Below are 23085 nucleotides of genomic sequence, written 5' to 3'. Positions count from 1 at the left end.
GATGTGTATTCTACTTCACATGGGATGTTGCTATGGGCAACTAATCAGAATCTACTTCTTATTTATTTATTACCCTCTAGAAGATAGTAGACAGGATCTGATTGGTTGCCCATAGCAGCATTGTTGTTGCTAAGATACCGCCATTAGGGCATAACTATAAACACGGATAAGGTACGATATGTCGCGCTATACTTAGGTACGTCCATAGTTAGGAATAAAGGGTAACAGTTCGGTGAAACATTGCGATAACTGCGAAACTGTCTTATTGTCCATTGGTTTACAGAATAATGGGATTTAACAACAGGGATGATGTGTACAGCCTGAGAGAAGAAACACGAACATGGAGCAGAGCTTGCAACGTGGACATCATCATAGTAGTCAAGGAACATGGAGTAGAGCTTGCAACGTGGACATCATCATAGTAGTCAAGGAACATGGAGTAGAGTTATGATGGTGTGAAGCATGAGAATAATGAAGAAGAACATATAGCAGAGCTTACACACTGGACATCATCATAGTAGTGAAGGAGGAGAACATGGAGTAGAGTTATGATGGTGGCAGCATGAGAATAATGAAGAAGAACCTAGAGCAAAGCAAGGTGGACATCATAGGTGTGATGGGAGAGAAGATGGAGTACAGTTATCATGGTGGCAACCTGAGAGTAAGGAAGATGAACATGGAGCAGAGCTTGCAACGTGGCATCATCTTAGTAGTGAAGGGCGAGAACATGGAGTAGAGTTATGATGGTGTTTAGCCTGAGAGTAAGGAAGAACATGGAGCTTGCAAGGTGGGTGTGATGGAAGAGAAGAAGGCGGAAGCTGCAGAGTATGGTAGTGAGTGAGAACACAGAAGCGAGATATGAAGGTGTGCAGCATAAGAGGGATGGAAGAGACTATGAGTAGAACATCATTACAAATACAGAATGTGAGATGGGGATTACCAGGTAGATATAGTAAGGTGCGGAGTTTGAGTGTGAGTCATACTTGCCTACTTTTGAAAACTAGTTTCAGGGAGATTATAGTTGGAAGTAGAATTTTGCACAGTGCCCCATTGAGGGGGTGTGTCATGCTCCTCCCAAAGGGCGTGTCTAGATCCATATATGGAGAGGTTGTGAAAATAGATTGTGAACGTGGCACCTAGAAGCGTGGGTGTGTACTGCTTCATCTGAGAGGAATATTTTTAAATTACTTATATCCAAATGTAGATGAGCCCCAAAGCAGTTAGTAAGATATACTATACTTGGTAAAGTGCTGGGAAATGGTACTGATGATTCAATGTAAATTTAACAGCTAAATAATGTGGGCAAGGAGAAATGAGGGAGATTGGTAGACTAACAAGGGAGAGAGGGAGATTGCTGTTATTTCAGGGAGTCTCCTGCAGAATGCAGGAGGGTAGGCAGCTATGGTGTGTGTGTGTGTACACTGGCTTCTCATTGATGTAGCTATTGTGTAGTAAGTTTATAGGCTGCCTCTACTTGTGCAGATCACTGGTATATAATTCTCCATAGACTTTCTAACAGTTTGATTTAAGACTATTATCATTATTACATTTGTGAGTTTATGGCAAATTAGCATTATTCCTCTCTTTGCAAATAAGCCTGAATTTGCAGCTGCAGATATATCTGTCACCTTATTAACTGTTATTGCTAGTGCTTCAGGGAGGAGAGCGGAACAGACTGGGGGATAAGTGCAGGATAAAATGAGTTTGTAAGAAATGAAATTCTGATTGACTGTAAAACAAATGAATTCTTAAGTGAGTGCTGGAAGTAAGCGGAATAACGTGAGAAATGTGATCTATTGCTGAGTGTGTGAGGGAGGAGAGAAAAGCTAGAAGTGTGTGGGAGTCAGATGGGCTTTATGTAAATACTGCCTTTTCTGTGCCCAATCAGAGGGAAGATTGGATCCTCTTCCAGCCCCTCATTGCTTGCCAATTTGGCTACCAGACTATACTGTTAGTGGATAATCGCATCCTCTGAGCTACAGGTCTGGCCCCTGACCGGCAGCTATAAATGGGATCAGGTAAGTGAAGAGGGTAATAGGAGCTTGTTCTGCACAGAGGGGGGGGGGGGGGGGGGGCAGTTGGGGTTCTCAGGATAAATGCTGTCAGTTATAATGGGCAAAAGGCTGCATGTGGTATTTTGCAATGGTGATTTAGCAAGAACAGAAAGTGGTGCTGTGCAGCTATAAATGCTTTCCATAGCTGCGGAGAAGGTCCTCAGTGCAGCAGTGCTCCCCATAGCTGGGGAGAAGGTCCTCGGTGCAGCAGTGCGCCCCATAGCTGGGGAGAAGGTCCTCGGTGCAGCAGTGCGCCCCATAGCTGGGGAGAAGGTCCTCGGTGCAGCAGTGCTCCCCATAACTGGGGAGAAGGTCCTCAGTGCAGCAGTGCTCTCCACAACTTTGGAGAAGGTCCTCAGTGCAGCAGTGCTCTCCATAACTGGGGAGAAGATCCTCAGTGCAGCAGTGCTCTCCATAACTAGGGAGAAGATCCTCAGTGACAGATGAAAGAGAACAAACATTTCAGGAGTGGAACCTTCAGTTGGCTGTACTGTACATAAAACCTAACTGACAATACTTTTAAGTAGTGTCTGTTAGGTAAAACCTGAGGCACTGAGACTGATCATTGGGAAGTTGATGTTCTGCACAGATAAGGGGGGGGGTTTATTAATGTTCTGCATGTCTAAAGTATAAGAGGAGGGGGGAGATACTTTTAAAGAAATAGAGCGGTGGCAGCGGTGGCATGGGCAAAAGAGCAACATTCTGCAGGTAGGCAGCATTAATGCTTTGCACACAGGTGCCGGTGCAAGTGGACATACAGTACTGTAGGTTATTGGAGCAATGCTCTGCATGTATTTAGAACAGGAGTAGGCAATCTGTGAATTTACAGTTGCTGCGGAACGACAACATATGACTGGCAGTGCATGCTGTGACTTGTAGTTCCACAACTAGTGCCTTGCAGAATCCTGATTTGAAGGTATCTGTTAGTACAGGTGGGGCAGAAATAAGTGTATAACAGCTAGTCTTTGGACATAGAACAGGGGGCAGAGACTGACACTCTGTCCTATCGTGTGTCTTAATGGAATTATGCTCTGTAGGTTGTTGTTAATAGAAGGCAATGGAGAAATGTTTGTCAAGATGATCATGGCGTCATGCTCTGCAGATCACTTTGTTGGTCCTAAACAGTTACATTTTGCATATATATATATATATATATATATTTACATATATATATATATATATATATATATTAGATCAATGCTGTGGTAGTATAAATGCTCTGCATCCATGGTTACCCCAATTGTAGCAATGCAGAATGCTACCTGTGCGTCTCTATTTTTGCTTAACTGGAGTAATGCCCTGCAGGTATTGGGCGAATGGTTAATGGAGCAATGCTCTGTTATAGACAACGTCAGTGGAGTGATGCTGTGTATGTTTGTGGAGTAGCTCTCTTCTAGTAATAGTGGAACATAAAATGGAGCATAAAGTATATACAGTAAATGGTAGAGAATGTAAACCAGCATTTTCAGACCCATTTACAGCCAAGCTCTAGCCTGTTCTTCAGCTCTGAAAGAGTTAAGGCTACACAGGCGGAGGGGTTAATGGAGGGATGGTCTGCAGGTTACAGGTAAGGAGGGATTAATGAAGTGATGTACTGAGGAGCTTCGGAATCAGGCAGCATCAGCAATGTTGTGTGGTCTCGTAGAGGGAGAGGTGAGGTGTTACTGTAATGTGTGTCTCACAGGGGGAGAATTATGAGAGTCATCCTTTCTAATCTGTAGCAGGAGAGATAATGTGCAGCTTGTATCTGTCATGAGAGTAGTTAAAATGTGATTGGTCGTGTGGTCAGCATCTATGGCAACTGGTGTCTGGGGGTCAATGTTATAACTGGGACCAATTTGTTCTTACAATTATCAGCAACATTTAACTGGTACTGTATTTTTGAAATGGTATAAAAAAAGGGGCTTTGATAGCGAGAAAACATTTAAAAATATATCATTATTATTATGATTATTATTATTATTATAAATGCATTTATTTTAAAGTTTCAAGATTACTGCTAGAGAATAATTATATATATCAGTATTTTGTCTCCAGGTTTCTAGGGGATACGGTCATTTGGTGTACAGTATGTTGGTCGCCAAGCATTGGGTTGACACTATTAGGTCTAAATAGAGATAGGTCAACATGGCTTTATGTTGACAGGTCATTAGGTCGACACAAGCATTAGGTCGACATGGTCTAGGTCGACAGTCAAAAGGTCGACATGGGTCTTTTCACTGTTTTTTGAGCAGACATGTGCCGAGAGGTGGTATTTCATGTCCTACCATCCAGTAAAGCGTGGTGGGAGAATAAAATAGTGCCTTAAGCATTGCGAGCGATGTGAGGGGATGCGGTGAACTTCAAACTGTGTCCATGTCGACTTTGTCGAAATTCGGGTAAAAAAAACATGTCGACCTTTTGTCTGTCAACCTAGACCATGTCGACCTAATGCGTGTGTCGACCTAATATCCCGTCGACCTAAAGGCATGTCGACTTAGAACCATGTCGACCTTGACCCATGTCGACCTAGAACTATGTTGACCTAATGCTTGTAGACCAAACGATCCCAACCCGCTTCTAGAACCTCCTGCAATAGAACCCAACCCAGCATGCTATCATTTGTGGATTTTAATCTGTTTTTTAATGTACAGTATCTATTTCTGTTGTCCAGAGTTTCCTGTGGTTGGGGTTTCAGGGTTACGGACATGACCGGTTCTGTTACTAGATTAAAGCGTCATTATTGCTAGTGTTTTTTTTTTTTAATTACTGTGCTAAAATGATTTCCCTTTCTTGTTCAGCAACCTTTCCATTTAATTCCCAATGACACTGTATGTTCATGCCTGTGTTTGCTATAATTAATTTATTGGGCTTGATATAGTAAGCAGCTGATGAACTCCTAAATGTTGGGGTGTTCTTTTAAACGTGTGGGTCTGTTGCCATAGGATGCTGTCAGGATTTGACATGATCTGGGTAAATGGCTCCAGTCCCTGATGCTTGCTCCAGCCTGACTCATACAGCACAGAGTGTGCGTGGGAGGAACAGTTACCTCTAAGACTATACAGTTTAAAAATCAGGGACAAGGAGATTTTCTAAGGGTTGAACGGAGGAGTGTGTGGGAGCTCTCTGCCTGCCTGGTGGAGGGCTGCCTAGCCTGTCTCTGGGATTCTTGTTCTCTCTTCAACCCTTCTGTTCACAGTAACCCTATTATGTAATACCCTGCGACATGCAGGTACAGATTTGAATTGTTCATTTAGTCCATATTTTTAAAGCAGAAATCATTTAAAAGGCAATGCCAAAGTGTTTTTGCCTTTTATGTTATTGCCGCTTTAAGAAAAGGGCCACAACTAGGGCAGTGTTGTAAACTAGGTGGCCCTTCTGCTCTCCTTTGGCACCTGCATCTGGATTGCAGGGCGCTGGGATGTAGTAGCACCTACTGTCTGGCCCGGGAATGTGCCTTGGATGCTCTGGGGAGTGCACTGCTTCCTGGTACTGGTGGCCCCATCCTGTAGGTGTGACAATGACATTTCGGGTTCATAGCTGGCACATGACGGCATGGAGAGCTGATCTGACCCTGACTTTGAAGTTCAGCTATATTAGTCCATTACTTTTGTGGTAAACTTGTCTGCGGTATGGTCATGATTTTGGCCCCATTTGCATACCTCCCAACTTTTCATGTGAAGAAATAGGGACACTCGCGCGGCGAAGCCGCGCGAGCGCCCGAAAAGGGGGCGTGGCGTATGAAAATGAGGGCGCGGCTTATGCTAATTAGCCGCGACCTCATTTTCATACGAGAATAGACGCTGTGCGCATGCGCACAGCGTCTATTCTACTACATTGGGGGGTCTCCCAACTGCCACCCCCCGCAGCGGGACAATGCCTGCCGCGGGTGGGACGTCGGGACAGGACCCGAAAATCGGGACTGTCCCGACGGAATCGGGACAGTTGGGAGGTATGCATTTGGTTTCAGTTGGACTGCTGTGTCTCATGCTGGCCATACATTACAACAATTTCAGGGCCGATTTTGATGGCTCATGCGATGCATTGTGTGCGTTTCTGTGCCCATCATGAGGTTCTGTGGTAGGATTACAGGCCTTCATTCTGGTTGGCTTGCAAGTAAGGTGATTTTGATGCTTTGTGAGCCTTGTAGTGCTGCCCACCGTTCGCCCAAACGCTCACCCCTTGATATTGGCATATTTCCCCACAGGCCTGTGAATGGATGATTTGCATAAACATTAGCAGCCTTGCGTGGGTGCCCAAAATCATCGACCATCTAACGATTTTTAAAGCGCTCGCTAATCTAAGTCAGTCTCTGGTGACTCAGATTAGCGGTGCCATGCTCTGTGAACTGGGTGGACAGCTGACATCCGGTGACATCAGCTGACCACCTACAGAAGCCCTGTAGCCACCCCTTTTGGCTTGGAGATGCCCAGCGTTTTTTGTGGGTACGCCCAGGAAACACTGGGCATTCGCATACGCATAGTGCCTGCCTCCTGTGCGCCCACCCCGCTTCGAGTGCCCTGGAGACTATGTAAGTCTCCGAGAGTACCCGCAGAGAAGACCTGCACTTGTGCATATACGCTTATGCGCAGATCTTCTACATTGGTCCCCATTGTGAATTTGCAGCGGGGCGAACCAACTAGAATGAAGCCCACAATCCAATGTGCAGGCCCACGAGTTGTAAGGTGGATCTTATGTGCTGCATTCATGATCTAGAGATGCTGCTAACAACCAGTATGCTGGGAGTTGATCTTACGATAGATCTTATGTGAAACCACACACACACAAGTTCTACCGTGTGTCTGGGAAGATGCCGGGGAGTTCAAGGGAAATTTTGTCAGCAATCTTAAGCTGGCTATACACCAGAACGACCTCCATACGACCTGATCATATGCAGGTCATAAGAGCGATCCAACGAGAGATCGCATGTGCTTTAAAAGCACATATGATCTGCTTACGACCACAAGCAAAACCCGGCAGATCAAATGTGTAATACGTGTGATCTGAGGATTGACCTCCCGACCCGCGGGACTGCGAATCATACCAATATACCTCCTGATGTGCACACAATAGATTGCATGACCTGCTGAAATCATGCAGATCGGACAGATATCGTTCTAGTGTACGGCCAGCTCTAAAGATTCCAATTCATTCTAATGTACAGATACAGCCTGTCTCATTCAGGCAGGGTCTGGCGAAACTATCGCAAGCCCCTGCCAGCCGCCAGCTCCCGCCAGGGGGTGCGCGTGTCCGAGACGCTCATGCGCCCCACGGCAATGGAGCTCCCCGCCAACGTCCGCCACCTCCCCCACTGCCACCGATGGTCCCCCTCTCCGCCCGACCCCCCCATCTCCCTGAAATGGAGTCGGGCAGGGTGCCGCTGCCCAGCCGCTGAGAGACTGGGACGCGCATGATACGCACGCGCGCCTCAGTTCAATGGAGTCCCTGTCCACCGGCGCTCACCAGAGGTAACTTTCTGGCGGGCGCCAGGCAAAGATGACAGGGGCTCCATCGGTATGGCCACCAAATAAGATTGCGGTTTAGAGTTCGCATTTGCATCCTAAAAATGTTACCGTTACCTAATGCTTCTCCAAACCAGTCCTGGAGACACATTAACAGGGCATGTTTTCCAAGTTTCCTAATGAAGTCACAAATGAAAATAATTGAAGGAACTGGTGTAATAGCACAGTGCCCGGTTACGCTACGTTTTCAGCGTAGGCTACGTGGGGACGCGGATTACTTTACATGGATTCTGCGTACCCTTGCGGGGCTCGCCACGCTTCGGGTACTTTATAAAATCAACTCCACACCGACGTGGATAGTGGGGGAATGAACAGGTCGGGGGGACGTGCAATGTGTCCCCGCGCGGGGCTTGCTGCGCTCACCACGCTTCGGGCTGGCGTGGTTAGTGGGGATGTTTCAGGAACACATATCTTACAGGGGCGCTGACTACACTGGCTGTGGGAACACTATGCTACTTCTGACAGGGACGCTGACTACGCTAGCGGGAACACTACGCTACTTCGGACTGACTACGCTAACTACGCTGGCCGCGCAACACTACGCTGATTCTGACAGGGCCGCTACGCTAACGGGCGCCGTGCTATTACACAAGTACCTATTTGAAACTACTGTACATGCAAATATCAAAAAAATCGTGTGACAGTCAGTAACGCATAGAACTATGGGTAACATGCAGTTAGTGTGCCACCAAGACTGGATTTAGGAAGCATTGCAATCAAATATGAAAGCTTGCCTTCTTTATTTCAAATTGCTACTTTTTTTTCTTATGTATTTGTAATAAGTTTTTTGGGCGAACAGCAGACATTGGCGTCTTCCACTTCCTGATGTGCGGTTCACTTGGAACACCACTGAAGTAAAATATTGCCATTAAGCTCAAAATATTTAAGCTTTACGGTTGGCCATGATCAGCTATTAAGGGCTTAATTCAGCATGGATCGTTTCAGTTCACTGCGAGCAGTAATTTGCCGCCCAGACAGACAGAAAAAATGCATCGCAGATCCATATGCAAATCCCAGGAACATCGAACAATCTTTGCCTTCAGAGCTATTGTGAGTAGATTTGAGGCTGCCAATAATCTGTGAATGAGGCAGGCTGCAAAAAGTGATCAATGCTGGAGTCTGAGATCCACCCTAAAAATGCCTGGGCATGCCTGTGTTTTTTCCTGACACCGAAAAAAACATCTCTTTCTGCCCCCCAAACGCCGGCTTCCTGTCAGTTAAACTGCGGGTACATTGCGATTGTTATCCGACTGCATTCTCAGTGGATAATTCCCCTTGTACGTGATTTGAGAACAGTACGCACGCGCAGTCATTCAATAATCGCTTGATTTGCAAATTCTCAAATTAGCAATCAATGTTGACTTAGTCCCAATACTAGATGATTTTACCATCTATGGTGGATTTTCAGTACTTGTCCACCATCAATAGTGCCAAGGGCAGATTTTTATTCCACTTGTTGCCATGCTCTGCTCCCCCCCATGCTCCCTGCATCAAAGCTCTGATTGGCCCACAGCTCAGTAAATAATAAAGCAGAGATGAAAACATTGATGGTTCCCCCAAGAATTATTTATGTATACCATCAAAGTTAACCCCAGATGGCCATCCCTAGTCACCTTGCTAGAATTTTACTCCAATCTTTTAGTCCAGCGCTTCTCAAACTGTGGGTCCTGACCCCAAAGTGGTTTCTGACCTTCTCAGCATGGGGTCGCGACTCCATGTTGCTGACCATCAGGCTGATGACTTTTCTAATCTCAGTCAGTGATTCAAGGAGTCTGAAAAATCTGTTGAATTGTCTGTTATGTCAGACTCCTCCCATCATTTTGTGCCTCCACAATGCTGCCATGTATGTGCTGTCTGCTGACCACACATGTGATGTGATGACCTTCTGCCGTAACTTGCTGGGGTCCTGTAATTATTTCTATTGTCTAATAGGGTCCCAGAGAAAATAGTTTGAGGACCCCTGTTTCAGTCTATCTAGGCTTCATGCTAATTTGTTAACTTTGGAGACAGACCACTGTAAGACAGTATTGATCATCTTTACACATTGGGGCTGGTTCAAAGAGTGTTGCCCTTTGCCACAAAGTAGCTATGTGTGGAACTTTATGCAGGACCCGTGTGTGTGTGTGTGTGTGTGTGTGTGTGTGTACAGAACCCATGAACTAGGAAGCAGGAACAAAGCATAACGTAAGTGGAGGGTGGGGAGAGGTTGGCAATGACCTCCATTTCTCAAAATGGAGGCATGTTGCCGCTGTTGCGTGAGGGGGGGTGGCATGGATGGAGATTTCCTGGCCTCTTGGAAGCTCCTGCAGTGGCCTGCTGGTGTGACCCCATGTGTTACGCAGCCAGCCTATTGTGTTGTAGATGATTCAGTATTGGATCCATGCTGCTATTGCTGCTTCTATTTAAGCAGCAATTGCAACTCCAACAACATCTGAATCGGGTCCATTGTCTATGAATGTCTACAAAGCATCATTATGCATTTAAATAATGGCCATATTACAGAACAGGATCTAGAACCTTCTGAAGGTCTGGCATACAGGAAGCATGTGCAGTACGTCATATCTGAGCATATCTGTGCTGACAAACAAGGGAGGTTTATTTTTAGCGTCTCTCACCAAATGTTCTGTCATTTATTCATTTCAGGGTGGTAAACTGTTATCATCTGATTTGTACAGCTCCAATGTGCGGGGCTCGATTTATTGTTTCTTATTAACCGATAGAAAATCTATTATCACCAGAGATCTTAGGATTGGGCATCCGGATTCACCAAAATAAAGACTATACACAGCATGATAAAATAAGTAATACAATTTTTTTTTTAAATGGTATTAGAATATTGCTTTATTGAAATAATTAATAAAGTATTCTTTTATTTCTCCCACTATCGCCAACAAAGAAACAGTGTGATGGTACTCAGCAGGGGAGGTAGGCACAGGAGAGGTGCAGTTGACTGGTAATCGGGTGGTATCTGTGAATTATTAGGCTCCACCCCTTGCATTGTAATGTCACAGTCTAAAGGTGGCCATACATCAGATTGTGTCCAACTTTTCCTTCAACTCCCCGGCACTGAGTCCTTGGTTTTTTTTGGAAACACAATCCATCGTACAATCCAGCTGCTGCATATGACCGGTCGTCTCACAATCGATTGTATGCACCTAAACTGCCTGAAAACTGCCACTCAAAATACACCGTTGTGTGATCAGTCAAACAACCGATTGCCTGTGCTTAAAAGCACATGCAATCAGCTCTCAATCCCAACTGATCAACTGATGCAGCACATCTGATCAGAGGACCAAACCTCCAACCCGCGGGACCACGTATTGCACGATTGTGTGCACACAATCTGCATACAATCCGTCAGACAACCAGTTGAGATTGTAAGATTGGGTACAATATCTTTCTGGTGTATGGGGGCCTTAATGCCTGGTACACACCAGAACAATTGAGATCAGGAGCGTACGATTGTCTCGCGATCTGTTGAAGCACTCGATTTCCATACGATCTGCTCCCGATCCGATCACGATCGGTACTCAGTTGAAGGGGTCGTTTCCAAATCCTACCTGCAGCAGGTGGGATCTGAGAAATGACCAAATGACCCGCGGGGCCGCACATACTGTAGGATCTGATTTGGATCGGAAATTGCCCAAAACATGTCCAATTTACATAAAATCGGTCAAGATTGTATATAAATCGGGTGTTTTGAGGCCAAATCGTTTCAGTGAAAAGAAAAGGTACTTGTTTCCTATCTGGGCGCCCGCTAAGTTAATTGCGCACCATGCTATTCTCCGTATCAAAATCGGATCGCATCGCATCGGATACCACAAATGCACATACACGATATTGAACAAAGCGATGCGATCCGATCCGATTTCGTTCCCGCTTTTATGGTTGGCCCATAGGATGGGCCATCTGTAACACTACTGTATTTATTAACCCTTCAAAGCCCTCCCCTTGTCACATCTGCACAGAAACACAGTATTGCCGTCAACCCGAAGCGTGGCGAGCGCAGCGAGCCCCGGGAGGGGCGGCGGTACGCGTCCTCCGACTTTTTCATACCCCCACTATCCACGTCGGCGTGAAGTTGAGAATAGAATAGTGTGGCGAGCGCAGCGAGCCACCGAGCCCGAAGCGTGGCGAGCGCAGCGAGCCCCGCGAGGGGACGCGGATACTTCACAGGTATCCGTGTCCCCTCGCGGGCTTTACAGGTATCCGCGTGCGCTCGCCACGCTTCGGGCTCGGTGGCTTGCTGCGCTCGCCACACTATTCTATTCTCAACTCCACGCCGACGTGGATAGTGGGGGTATGAAAAAGTCGGAGGACGCGTACCGCCGCCGCTCGCCACGCTTCGGGTTGACGTCAATACTGGGGTGGCGTTAACAATGGAGGCGCATTTTAAACCATCTGTGGGGGTTTCCTATACAAATCGTGGGTTTGCGGGGTTATTACATTGAAATCAATGTAAAATCGGGTCTCAGGGACCATTTAACATTGATTTAAAATGAAATCGGATCGGATCGGATAGAATGGTATGCCATCGTACATCATCGAGTACCGAATCCGATGCGATGCGATCCGATTTCATTACGGTGCCGTACGTAGAAAACCTGGGCGCCCAGATAGGAAACAAGTACCAAAGAAAATCTAGGGATCTCCTCGGGAGAAGATCAAAAGGTCAGCAAGTATGAATTAACCTTCCATTTGGTCTTTGCACTATTTGAAAGGTAACGTCCAAACAATGGCCCTTATTCTGATTCGGACGGTACGGCCCGCGTGCGGCCGTACCGCCGATGTTTTTATTCTGCACATGCGCAGAGGTCAATCTGCGCATGTGCAGCCCCCTTCGCCGCAGACGTATTTCGTCCGCCGCAAAGGGGGCGTATAGGGGCGTGAGGGGCTTCATACCCTCATTTCCCTATGTGTACGCCCCGCGTTTCATGGGCGTTCCCATGCAAACGCGGGGCGTATGCATGGTAATGAGGGTATGACGCAACTCATGGGGGCGGAAAGCTGACGTCGCCGGATGTCAGCTCTCAGCCCCCATACAAGCTATCACACGGACGATTGTCCGTGTGGTCTCAGCTTGCGGGAGCTGCTGGGGCGTGCGGACCTGCCTTCGATGGTCGACGACCATCGAATGCAGGGGGCAGCTCCCACCATGGTGGAGGCGTACGCCTCCACCATTTTTATGCGGATCGCCAGCCGTCCGTGTACGGACGGCCGTGGCGATCCGTCTCGTGGGCGGGGTTTGGTTTGTGCGGCCGGAGCACCGTGTGCGGCTCCGGCCGCACCAACCAGAATAAGGGCCAATGTAAGTATGTTAAGTGGGACAGGAGACTCATTACCTAGGTGGAGCTGGCATGTGGGAGTCACTGAGGGGGTGTGGCCACATTCAATGGGCCTGCTTAGCAATGACAAGCACTATGCATAGAGACCTCTGGACCTTATCTTTATAATGCACACCAGTGGCAGGCTCTGGTGGCTAGACTGAGCAGCATCAACATGGACATACCTATCAACTGACCGGCTAATTGGGACATTGCAGTTATGATTGGGATGTTTGGATATAGCCCTAGTACCTATTATATATTTTTTATTTTTAACAGTTTCTTATATAGCTTACACATATTCTGCAGCACTTTGGTAGAGTATAGTTGAACATTCACATCAGTCCCTGCACCAGTGGAGCTTACAATCTATATTCCCTACCACATATACACGCACACACAGACATTCTAGGGTTAATTTTGTTGGAAGCCAATTGACCTACCTGTATTTTTTTTGGATTGAGGGAGGAAACCGGAGCACCCGGAGTAAACCCACGAAAACACGGGGAGAATATACAAACTCCTCACAGTTAGGGCCATTGTGGGTATCGAACCCATGTCCTCAGTGCTGTGAGGCAGTAATGCTAACCATTACACCATCCGTGCTGTCACTAGGTCACGCTGCTCATCCCCCCAGCCACGCCGATGCACCCCCACTCTGCTGCTTCCAGCCACACCGCCCCCGCCCACCCATGTGAGTAAATGTGCAGGGTGGACGTTTTTTTAAATTAGGGAAGCCAATCCAGGGATCCCAGGATTGATCATTTTTAAATCCCGAATCCCGGGTTAGAGAAAATGCCCCGGGATTGGCATCCCTATGTCTAATTCTGAATCATACCCAGTATACCATAGGAAGGTCTAGGTGAGTCTAGGTCGACATGGGTTAGGTCGACAGGGTCATTAGGTCAACATGGGTATGGTCGACAGTGAAAAAGTCAACTTTTTTTTTATATATGTTTTTTTTCTTTTACCCTTATGTCCTAGTGGATGGTAGGGCATGAATTATCGCCTGCCGGCACATGTTGTGTCGACATGGACACCAAAAAGTACCACCATATCCGCTCGCCATGCTTCGGGCACATTATTTTATTCACACCCTAGTGGATGGTAGGGCATGAAATACCACCTGTCGGCACATGTCGGCTCAAAAAAAAACGGTGAAAAAAAGCCCATGTCGACCTAATGACCCTGTCGACCTAAAGTCTTGTCGACCTTACTGCATGTTGACCCAAACTCATGTTGACCTAAACTCAAGTCGACCTAAACTCATGTTGACCTATCTGCATGTCAACCTAATGCTTGTCGACCTACTTGGCCGTGGCCAATGACCGTATCCCATCTAAATTTTGGAGTTTAAAATCCTAGCATGGCTTGGCATGCTGAGGCTTGTAGTTGAAGAACCACATACTCCAATATCTGTAAATCTGCTGGATGAATCATGCTTCTATATAGTCCCATGGCGGCATATCCCCCAAACTTGTCATTGTCGGTGCTGATAATTCCATGACACCTCCTGCCGTTTAACCCTTTCCCTGCTTTTCAGCAGCATCTATTGTCCTGCTCTTTTCAGATGGCGTCAGACTTCCTGTTGCCACGGAAACTGAGAGTGCGCAGCTTGGAACACAGCGTACAGTGTGTGTATTTTTACTGTGGCCTTTGTGATTGACAAACTATTGCATTGTGCTGGTTTGCAGGATATTATTATTATATGATACAAATGCCTGCCTTATCATGTTGTGTCTTGCATATTACCAGATCAGTATATTCCGCATCTCATGTAACTGTGACATGTTAATATATGATTTATACTTGAACGTGATGCGGTACTTTTCCATAGTACGGCAAATTTTTTGTGTCATTATATACATTTGTGTACCTCCAGTATGATGCGCACAATATGCAGCTTCATACATAATGTATCATATTATAATATAACAATAATAATAATAACAAAAGCCTATTCGGGAATCTGAAAAGTTTTATTACTGTATTTGTACAAAAGCACAGGTGTATCATGAACCAGAGTGGCCGATTCACACCCGCTCATAGTGGGCTGAATTTGTCCCATTCCCTTATTAGGGGCCGCGATGGACGCGATCAACCCGATTTTGTCTTTCACTGGCAAATTAGCTGGTGATTGACACAAAATCGGGTCCATCGCGTTGATTGTATGCCTTAAGTGCCTTAAAGTTAAGGCATACAATCAACGAGATGGGCGCCGTGCTAGGAAACAAGTACCAAGAATTATGTCTACACACTTAATATACAGTCATATTTATATTATTGCCAGCCATTAAATACATTACTATTTAGGTTTTATATCTGGTTCCGGGTCTGTGGAACGCACAATACAACTGGTGGAACGCATGATGCGCTTCCACCCAGTGAACTCTCAGCCAGTTATCCCCAGACGTGGCAAATAGTCTGTCGTCGTTTTCCGGACAGATGGAACGCACGCGTCACTTCCACCCCGGCCAGTGGAACACAAGAAGCGCTTCTGGCCGGGCGGTAGATGCGATTTTTAATTGTTTAAGCTGTGCTGTGGCAGGCGCGCTACTGTGCTAACTTCTATGAGTTGTTAATACCAGCATCATGTAGTTATAGGATTGTAGGTATTCCAGAACTATTGCTTTTGGTGAGAGGTGGGATGCGGACAGGCAGTGATGTCACTTCCAGTCCAGTGGTATATAGGCTGACCAGGTGAGGCAGTATAGTTGTGTCCCTCCCCAGAGATGGATCTCAGGTTGCCTATCTGTTGGATATTTGCCCACTGCTGTATAATTCCTGATGATGGTCTTGTGTAGACCGAAACGTGTCGTTACGTCGGATGGTATGTCTGTATGATGCAAATAAAATTATATCTTGAAAACCTTGACCTTGGTATATATATATATATATATATATATATATATATATATATATATAAAGTACACAGAGGAGGCACTCCTGAGGCAACCACAAGGTATAGATGAGATATATGAATAACGCTGGTGCCTTCCGATAGTAGGGTTCACCTACAAATGTAGTAATCCTGGCGGCGGCACTCAACTATAGAAATAACCACACCGTAGGCAGTGGCTTAAGCCGACGTTTCAAACCCTTCTGGGTTTTTTATCAAGGTGCAAAGAGATAACCACATACAGACAGTACAACACTTAAATACCTTCACAGATCCAGTTCACATCTCCTGCTGCGTCCCGGCCAGGCGCCGAATGGTGACGTCACTGGGTGAGAGCGTCGCTGGAGACGCGAAGGGGAGCCTGTATCACGTGAGAAACACAAAAAGAAAGAATAAACAAACACATGGTAACCATGGTGACAACACCGTGTAAGTGAGAAGATTAAAAACACACATGCAATGGGATACAAATCAAGAGGACCCATATAAGCAATAGGATAACAGGTCATACTGGAATAAGTAGCCGCCGCTACATCTTTGCAAACGCGGGGACATTAAATCATTATAGTGATGCACAAAAAAACATGTTCAAGCATTTTACATTCATAATAGACTAAGGTCATGATATACAGGTTTAGCATAAAAATTTAGCATAATGAGAACAACCATAATAGGTGTCAAAAAGAAAAGTTGACACCAAGTGTCGACAGGTATGGCTCAATGCGATGGAACATACTAAATGGCAAAAATGCAGAATTAGAGGAAGCATGAGAGACCCAGATTTTCATTTAAGCCCTTAGGTGCTAGTGTGTCGAGGAGATAGATCCAACGACATTCTGCCCGCAGTAGCATTAACGATCTGTCGCCGCCTCTTTTTGGTGGCGGAATGTGGTCTATTATGCGGTGACGGAGAGAGGACAATGAATGTCTAGCCTGAGCGAAATGCCTCGCTACTGGCTGTTCACTGGTTCCTGACAATATCGCTGCCTTGATGGCAGAACGATGTGCCGCTGCTCTTTCCTTGAAAGTGCAGTCGGTTTTGCCGACGTAATGTCGTCCGCAGGGGCAACTTATCAAATAGATCACGAAGCGGGTACTACATGAAACACGATGTCTGATGTAGTACCTTTTACCAGAGAACGGGTGGCAAAATGAGTTACCCACTGTCATAAAACTGCAGGTGGTGCAGCCGCAGCACCTGTAACACCCAAGTTTGGGGGTCCCCAGGAATGTGGTGTTAGGCAAGGGGAAAGTCACATCATTTTTCACCAATAAATCTCGTAAGTTGCGGCCCCTGGAGTAGGCACACATTACAGTTTTGTCTTGCATGGAATGTAAAGATTTATCGGTGGTAATGATTGGCCAGTGCTTTTTGACACTTTGTCTGATGGGAATACTTTTTTGATGAAAGGTGTTGACCCATATTAATTTATTTGCTGTTTTATCAACCACTGGAATGGGATTTTGATTGTGGTTGGGTTTGGGTAGGGCCAAAATCATGGATTTGGTTTGTTCCAATTCACTGGATGGATAACCTCTTTCGAGGAATTTAGAGCACATTGTGTCTAAGGATGTAACCAGGGTGTCATGATCACTCGTGATTCTATGCACTCTCAGCATCTGGGACCTCGGTAGGCCCTTCTTGAGTGGTAACGGGTGGCAACTAGATGCTAGAAGCATATTGTTGCGGTCCGTGGGTTTGGAATACAATGAAGTCACGAATCTGGAATCTGAAATTTGAATATTCACGTCCAGGAATTGAACCTGTGTGGGATGAATCACATATGTAAATTTGACAGGAGAGTTCGATTGATTATGTTCCAATATGAGATTCCTAAGGTTTTGAGCATCGCCCACCCACCAGATCAAGAGGTCATCAATATATCTTGTAAACAAGAAAATTGAGCCTCTTGTAATTGGGTTGTCAAAAAAAAGTTTTTTCTCAATAATGAACATGAATGCATTTGCTAGCGACGGGGCCACTGAGGACCCCATCGCACACCCTTGTAACTGCAAATAATATTTGCCGTTGAATAGAAAAAAATTCCTTTTGAGGGTAAGGTGCAGCAACTGTAGAAAAAATTGGATGTCAGGGCCAGAGTAATGAACGTTGTCTGTGATGAGGTTTTGTACCGCTGCTATTCCAGCATCATGCGGGATGCAGGTATATAAGCTTGTCACATCGACCGTGCTTAGTATACCGTTGGGGGGAATCTCAGTCACAGATGTGAGTTTCGCTAGCAGCGTGTTTGTATCTTTAAGATACGTTGGTTCAGCTTGGACACAGGGTTGTAAAAAAAAGTCTAAATAAATTGAAATTTTCTGATACAGTGAGCCACGGGCCGATATAATTGGACGGCCGGGGGGACTGGTGGGATGTTTATGTATTTTGGGTAATGAATAAAGTAATGGAGTGATGGGATAATGAGTAATCAGCGCATCTCTGGTGGAAGGAGTAATAGTGGATTCAGTGCATGCTAAACATAACAATTTGTCCAATTCCGATTTATACTGTACAGAAGGGTCTTTGGCAAGTAAAGCATATGTCTCAGAGTCACTGAGTTGGCGGTTAAGTTCGGAGACATAGTCACCTGTATTTTGGATAACTATGCCGCCGCCTTTGTCGGCCGGGCGAATGACGACAGTAGGGTCGTCACTTAAACTTTTGACAGCTTTCCACTCTTGAGCGCTGAAATTAGAATGTCCAACATAGGGTGTAGACAAGGCCCGGTTGATATCATGTTCCAAAAGTCTCGAAAAAGTCCTGATGGAAGGATTAATGGATACCGGGTCGAATTTCGACTTTGGTTTAAGGATGGCAGGAAAATTCAAAGCTGATGGTGGTAACAGTTCTTGTTTTTTATCCTGAAAGAATTCATTGCGCTTTAATTGGCGAAGTAATTTCTGTTGCTCAGCTTTGATAAGTAGAGGGTCAGGTTTATTAGACGGTACAAAGTTCAAGCCTTTAGACAGTACAGCCATTTCTATGTCACTCAAGGGGCGAGAGGATAGGTTAAAGACTACGGTCTTTGACGAGAGGGTTGATAACGGGTTTTGACCCCTCGCTCTCTGGTTCTGCTTCCCCCTCCTCGTGTATTTCCTCTGGGGTTTAACGGCTCCCGATGTTGGGTCCCTAAAGGGGGTCTCTGTGTAGAGCCTTGTTCTATTTCTCTCTCGCTAGCTGAAGAAGCTTCTGCCCCCGACGATTCTGTGTCCAAACCTGTACGATTAAATCGAGTACGCGGACGTCGTCTGTAATTGCGGGTACTAGTGTGGTCACCCCCAGTTAACCATGGGTAGACAGCATGTTTCTGATAATCAAGGTTAACACGGTCTTTTTTGTTTTTCTTGTATGCCACAAGCTCCCTTTTATATTTGTCTACTTGGACTGAAAGTTTTTCCAGCCAATTGGTTGTTGTGTCGGCAGACAATGCAGCTTTATGTAGTTGTTCAAAGGTCAATATTTTAGCCCGTACGTCATTTAACTCCCTTGTTACTTCCTCGATAACGGCCACCCCAGAGGAAATACACGAGGAGGGGGAAGCAGAACCAGAGAGCGAGGGGTCAAAACCCGTTATCAACCCTCTCGTCAAAGACCGTAGTCTTTAACCTATCCTCTCGCCCCTTGAGTGACATAGAAATGGCTGTACTGTCTAAAGGCTTGAACTTTGTACCGTCTAATAAACCTGACCCTCTACTTATCAAAGCTGAGCAACTGAAATTACTTCGCCAATTAAAGCGCAATGAATTCTTTCAGGATAAAAAACAAGAACTGTTACCACCATCAGCTTTGAATTTTCCTGCCATCCTTAAACCAAAGTCGAAATTCGACCCGGTATCCATTAATCCTTCCATCAGGACTTTTTCGAGACTTTTGGAACATGATATCAACCGGGCCTTGTCTACACCCTATGTTGGACATTCTAATTTCAGCGCTCAAGAGTGGAAAGCTGTCAAAAGTTTAAGTGACGACCCTACTGTCGTCATTCGCCCGGTCGACAAAGGCGGCGGCATAGTTATCCAAAATACAGGTGACTATGTCTCCGAACTTAACCGCCAACTCAGTGACTCTGAGACATATGCTTTACTTGCCAAAGACCCTTCTGTACAGTATAAATCGGAATTGGACAAATTGTTATGTTTAGCATGCACTGAATCCACTATTACTCCTTCCACCAGAGATGCGCTGATTACTCATTATCCCATCACTCCATTACTTTATTCATTACCCAAAATACATAAACATCCCACCAGTCCCCCCGGCCGTCCAATTATATCGGCCCGTGGCTCACTGTATCAGAAAATTTCAATTTATTTAGACTTTTTTTTACAACCCTGTGTCCAAGCTGAACCAACGTATCTTAAAGATACAAACACGCTGCTAGCGAAACTCACATCTGTGACTGAGATTCCCCCCAACGGTATACTAAGCACGGTCGATGTGACAAGCTTATATACCTGCATCCCGCATGATGCTGGAATAGCAGCGGTACAAAACCTCATCACAGACAACGTTCATTACTCTGGCCCTGACATCCAATTTTTTCTACAGTTGCTGCACCTTACCCTCAAAAGGAATTTTTTTCTATTCAACGGCAAATATTATTTGCAGTTACAAGGGTGTGCGATGGGGTCCTCAGTGGCCCCGTCGCTAGCAAATGCATTCATGTTCATTATTGAGAAAAAACTTTTTTTTGACAACCCAATTACAAGAGGCTCAATTTTCTTGTTTACAAGATATATTGATGACCTCTTGATCGGGTGGGTGGGCGATGCTCAAAACCTTAGGAATCTCATATTGGAACATAATCAATCGAACTCTCCTGTCAAATTTACATATGTGATTCATCCCACACAGGTTCAATTCCTGGACGTGAATATTCAAATTTCAGATTCCAGATTCGTGACTTCATTGTATTCCAAACCCACGGACCGCAACAATATGCTTCTAGCATCTAGTTGCCACCCGTTACCACTCAAGAAGGGCCTACCGAGGTCCCAGATGCTGAGAGTGCATAGAATCACGAGTGATCATGACACCCTGGTTACATCCTTAGACACAATGTGCTCTAAATTCCTCGAAAGAGGTTATCCATCCAGTGAATTGGAACAAACCAAATCCATGATTTTGGCCCTACCCAAACCCAACCACAATCAAAATCCCATTCCAGTGGTTGATAAAACAGCAAATAAATTAATATGGGTCAACACCTTTCATCAAAAAAGTATTCCCATCAGACAAAGTGTCAAAAAGCACTGGCCAATCATTACCACCGATAAATCTTTACATTCCATGCAAGACAAAACTGTAATGTGTGCCTACTCCAGGGGCCGCAACTTACGAGATTTATTGGTGAAAAATGATGTGACTTTCCCCTTGCCTAACACCACATTCCTGGGGACCCCCAAACTTGGGTGTTACAGGTGCTGCGGCTGCACCACCTGCAGTTTTATGACAGTGGGTAACTCATTTTGCCACCCGTTCTCTGGTAAAAGGTACTACATCAGACATCGTGTTTCATGTAGTACCCGCTTCGTGATCTATTTGATAAGTTGCCCCTGCGGACGACATTACGTCGGCAAAACCGACTGCACTTTCAAGGAAAGAGCAGCGGCACATCGTTCTGCCATCAAGGCAGCGATATTGTCAGGAACCAGTGAACAGCCAGTAGCGAGGCATTTCGCTCAGGCTAGACATTCATTGTCCTCTCTCCGTCACCGCATAATAGACCACATTCCGCCACCAAAAAGAGGCGGCGACAGATCGTTAATGCTACTGCGGGCAGAATGTCGTTGGATCTATCTCCTCGACACACTAGCACCTAAGGGCTTAAATGAAAATCTGGGTCTCTCATGCTTCCTCTAATTCTGCATTTTTGCCATTTAGTATGTTCCATCGCATTGAGCCATACCTGTCGACACTTGGTGTCAACTTTTCTTTTTGACACCTATTATGGTTGTTCTCATTATGCTAAATTTTTATGCTAAACCTGTATATCATGACCTTAGTCTATTATGAATGTAAAATGCTTGAACATGTTTTTTTGTGCATCACTATAATGATTTAATGTCCCCGCGTTTGCAAAGATGTAGCGGCGGCTACTTATTCCAGTATGACCTGTTATCCTATTGCTTATATGGGTCCTCTTGATTTGTATCCCATTGCATGTGTGTTTTTAATCTTCTCACTTACACGGTGTTGTCACCATGGTTACCATGTGTTTGTTTATTCTTTCTTTTTGTGTTTCTCACGTGATACAGGCTCCCCTTCGCGTCTCCAGCGACGCTCTCACCCAGTGACGTCACCATTCGGCGCCTGGCAGGGACGCAGCAGGAGATGTGAACTGGATCTGTGAAGGTATTTAAGTGTTGTACTGTCTGTATGTGGTTATCTCTTTGCACCTTGATAAAAAACCCAGAAGGGTTTGAAACGTCGGCTTAAGCCACTGCCTACGGTGTGGTCATTTCTATAGTTGAGTGCCGCCGCCAGGATTACTATATATATATATATATATATATTTAACTTGAAATCAAACAGGGGCACTCCACAGTCAAATAAATAGTGATTTTATAAGTGTCCAACGTCCAGGCAATGGCTACCCAGAGCCGAATTTCCCATTAGGCACGTGAGGCACCGGCCTAGGGGCGGCACATGTTTGGGGGCGGCACTTGGATGCCTGTGATAGTACTGTCAGCCCAAAATGTACCAATAACTGCAAAATATCCACTGTACTGTACTATATTCCATCTTAAATAGAGTGTAAATGGATAGGACATGCAGATACTGCCCCTATAAACTGTTCTACTTAGTAAACATTATTGTTGTGCCTAGGGGCGCCCTCATCCCTAAATCCGCCCCTGTGGCTACCCCTTTATCAATAAAGGGGTAGCCATATATATAGCTCGGGTGCTCGGCACTCAGGAAACTCTGGATGCTAATATCAGCTTGCCGGGTGCCCTCTCCAAATCTGGGTGTAGATATGTTTGGTGTGAGGGGCAGCACTCTCGGACCTTCAGTAGCTAGAGGTATCAAATAATACGCCTCACAGCCAGGTAGTGATATAACGTTTTGATGTTTAATCGTCTTCAGGTACACATATAAAAATCGAACACAATCGGGCGCAAGCTGTTATTGGATATACTCTATTGTTTATATTAATATGTTTGATTAAATTATGTTATATTATATTAATTAGCCAATTTGGTACTTGTGTATTATCACGGCACCCAAGTTTCTTACGTACGGCACCGTAGGAAAATTGCATCGCATCGCATGGGCCATTTTAACGGGCGTGCGATGCGATCCG

The 23085-nt window shown here is 45.5% G+C and overlaps 1 protein-coding gene across 4 annotated transcripts in view; it reads left to right on the top strand.

Annotated features, from left to right (window-relative positions):
* Window positions 1-1862: 1862 nt before the first annotated feature.
* Window positions 1863-23085, top strand: part of LZTS1 (leucine zipper tumor suppressor 1) — a 39139-nt gene continuing 17916 nt past the window's right edge. For 2 of the 4 annotated variants that reach the window (XM_083184801.1, XM_083184800.1), the window contains exon 1: window positions 3651-3707. In XM_083184801.1, coding sequence (XP_083040927.1) covers window positions 3681-3707 — 27 coding nt within the window. In that variant the 5' untranslated portion in view covers window positions 3651-3680. Of the gene's footprint in view, window positions 2019-2739; window positions 2763-3650; window positions 3708-23085 lie in introns of those variants that run through there. The other 2 variants (XM_083184802.1, XM_083184803.1) reach the window with 2 other exon arrangements.

The sequence above is a fragment of the Crinia signifera genome, chromosome 4, assembly GCF_055691185.1.
Source record: "Crinia signifera chromosome 4, ASM5569118v1, whole genome shotgun sequence".
NCBI classification, from domain to species: Eukaryota; Metazoa; Chordata; class Amphibia; order Anura; family Myobatrachidae; genus Crinia; species Crinia signifera.
This window is presented reverse-complemented; position numbering and strand designations above follow the sequence as displayed.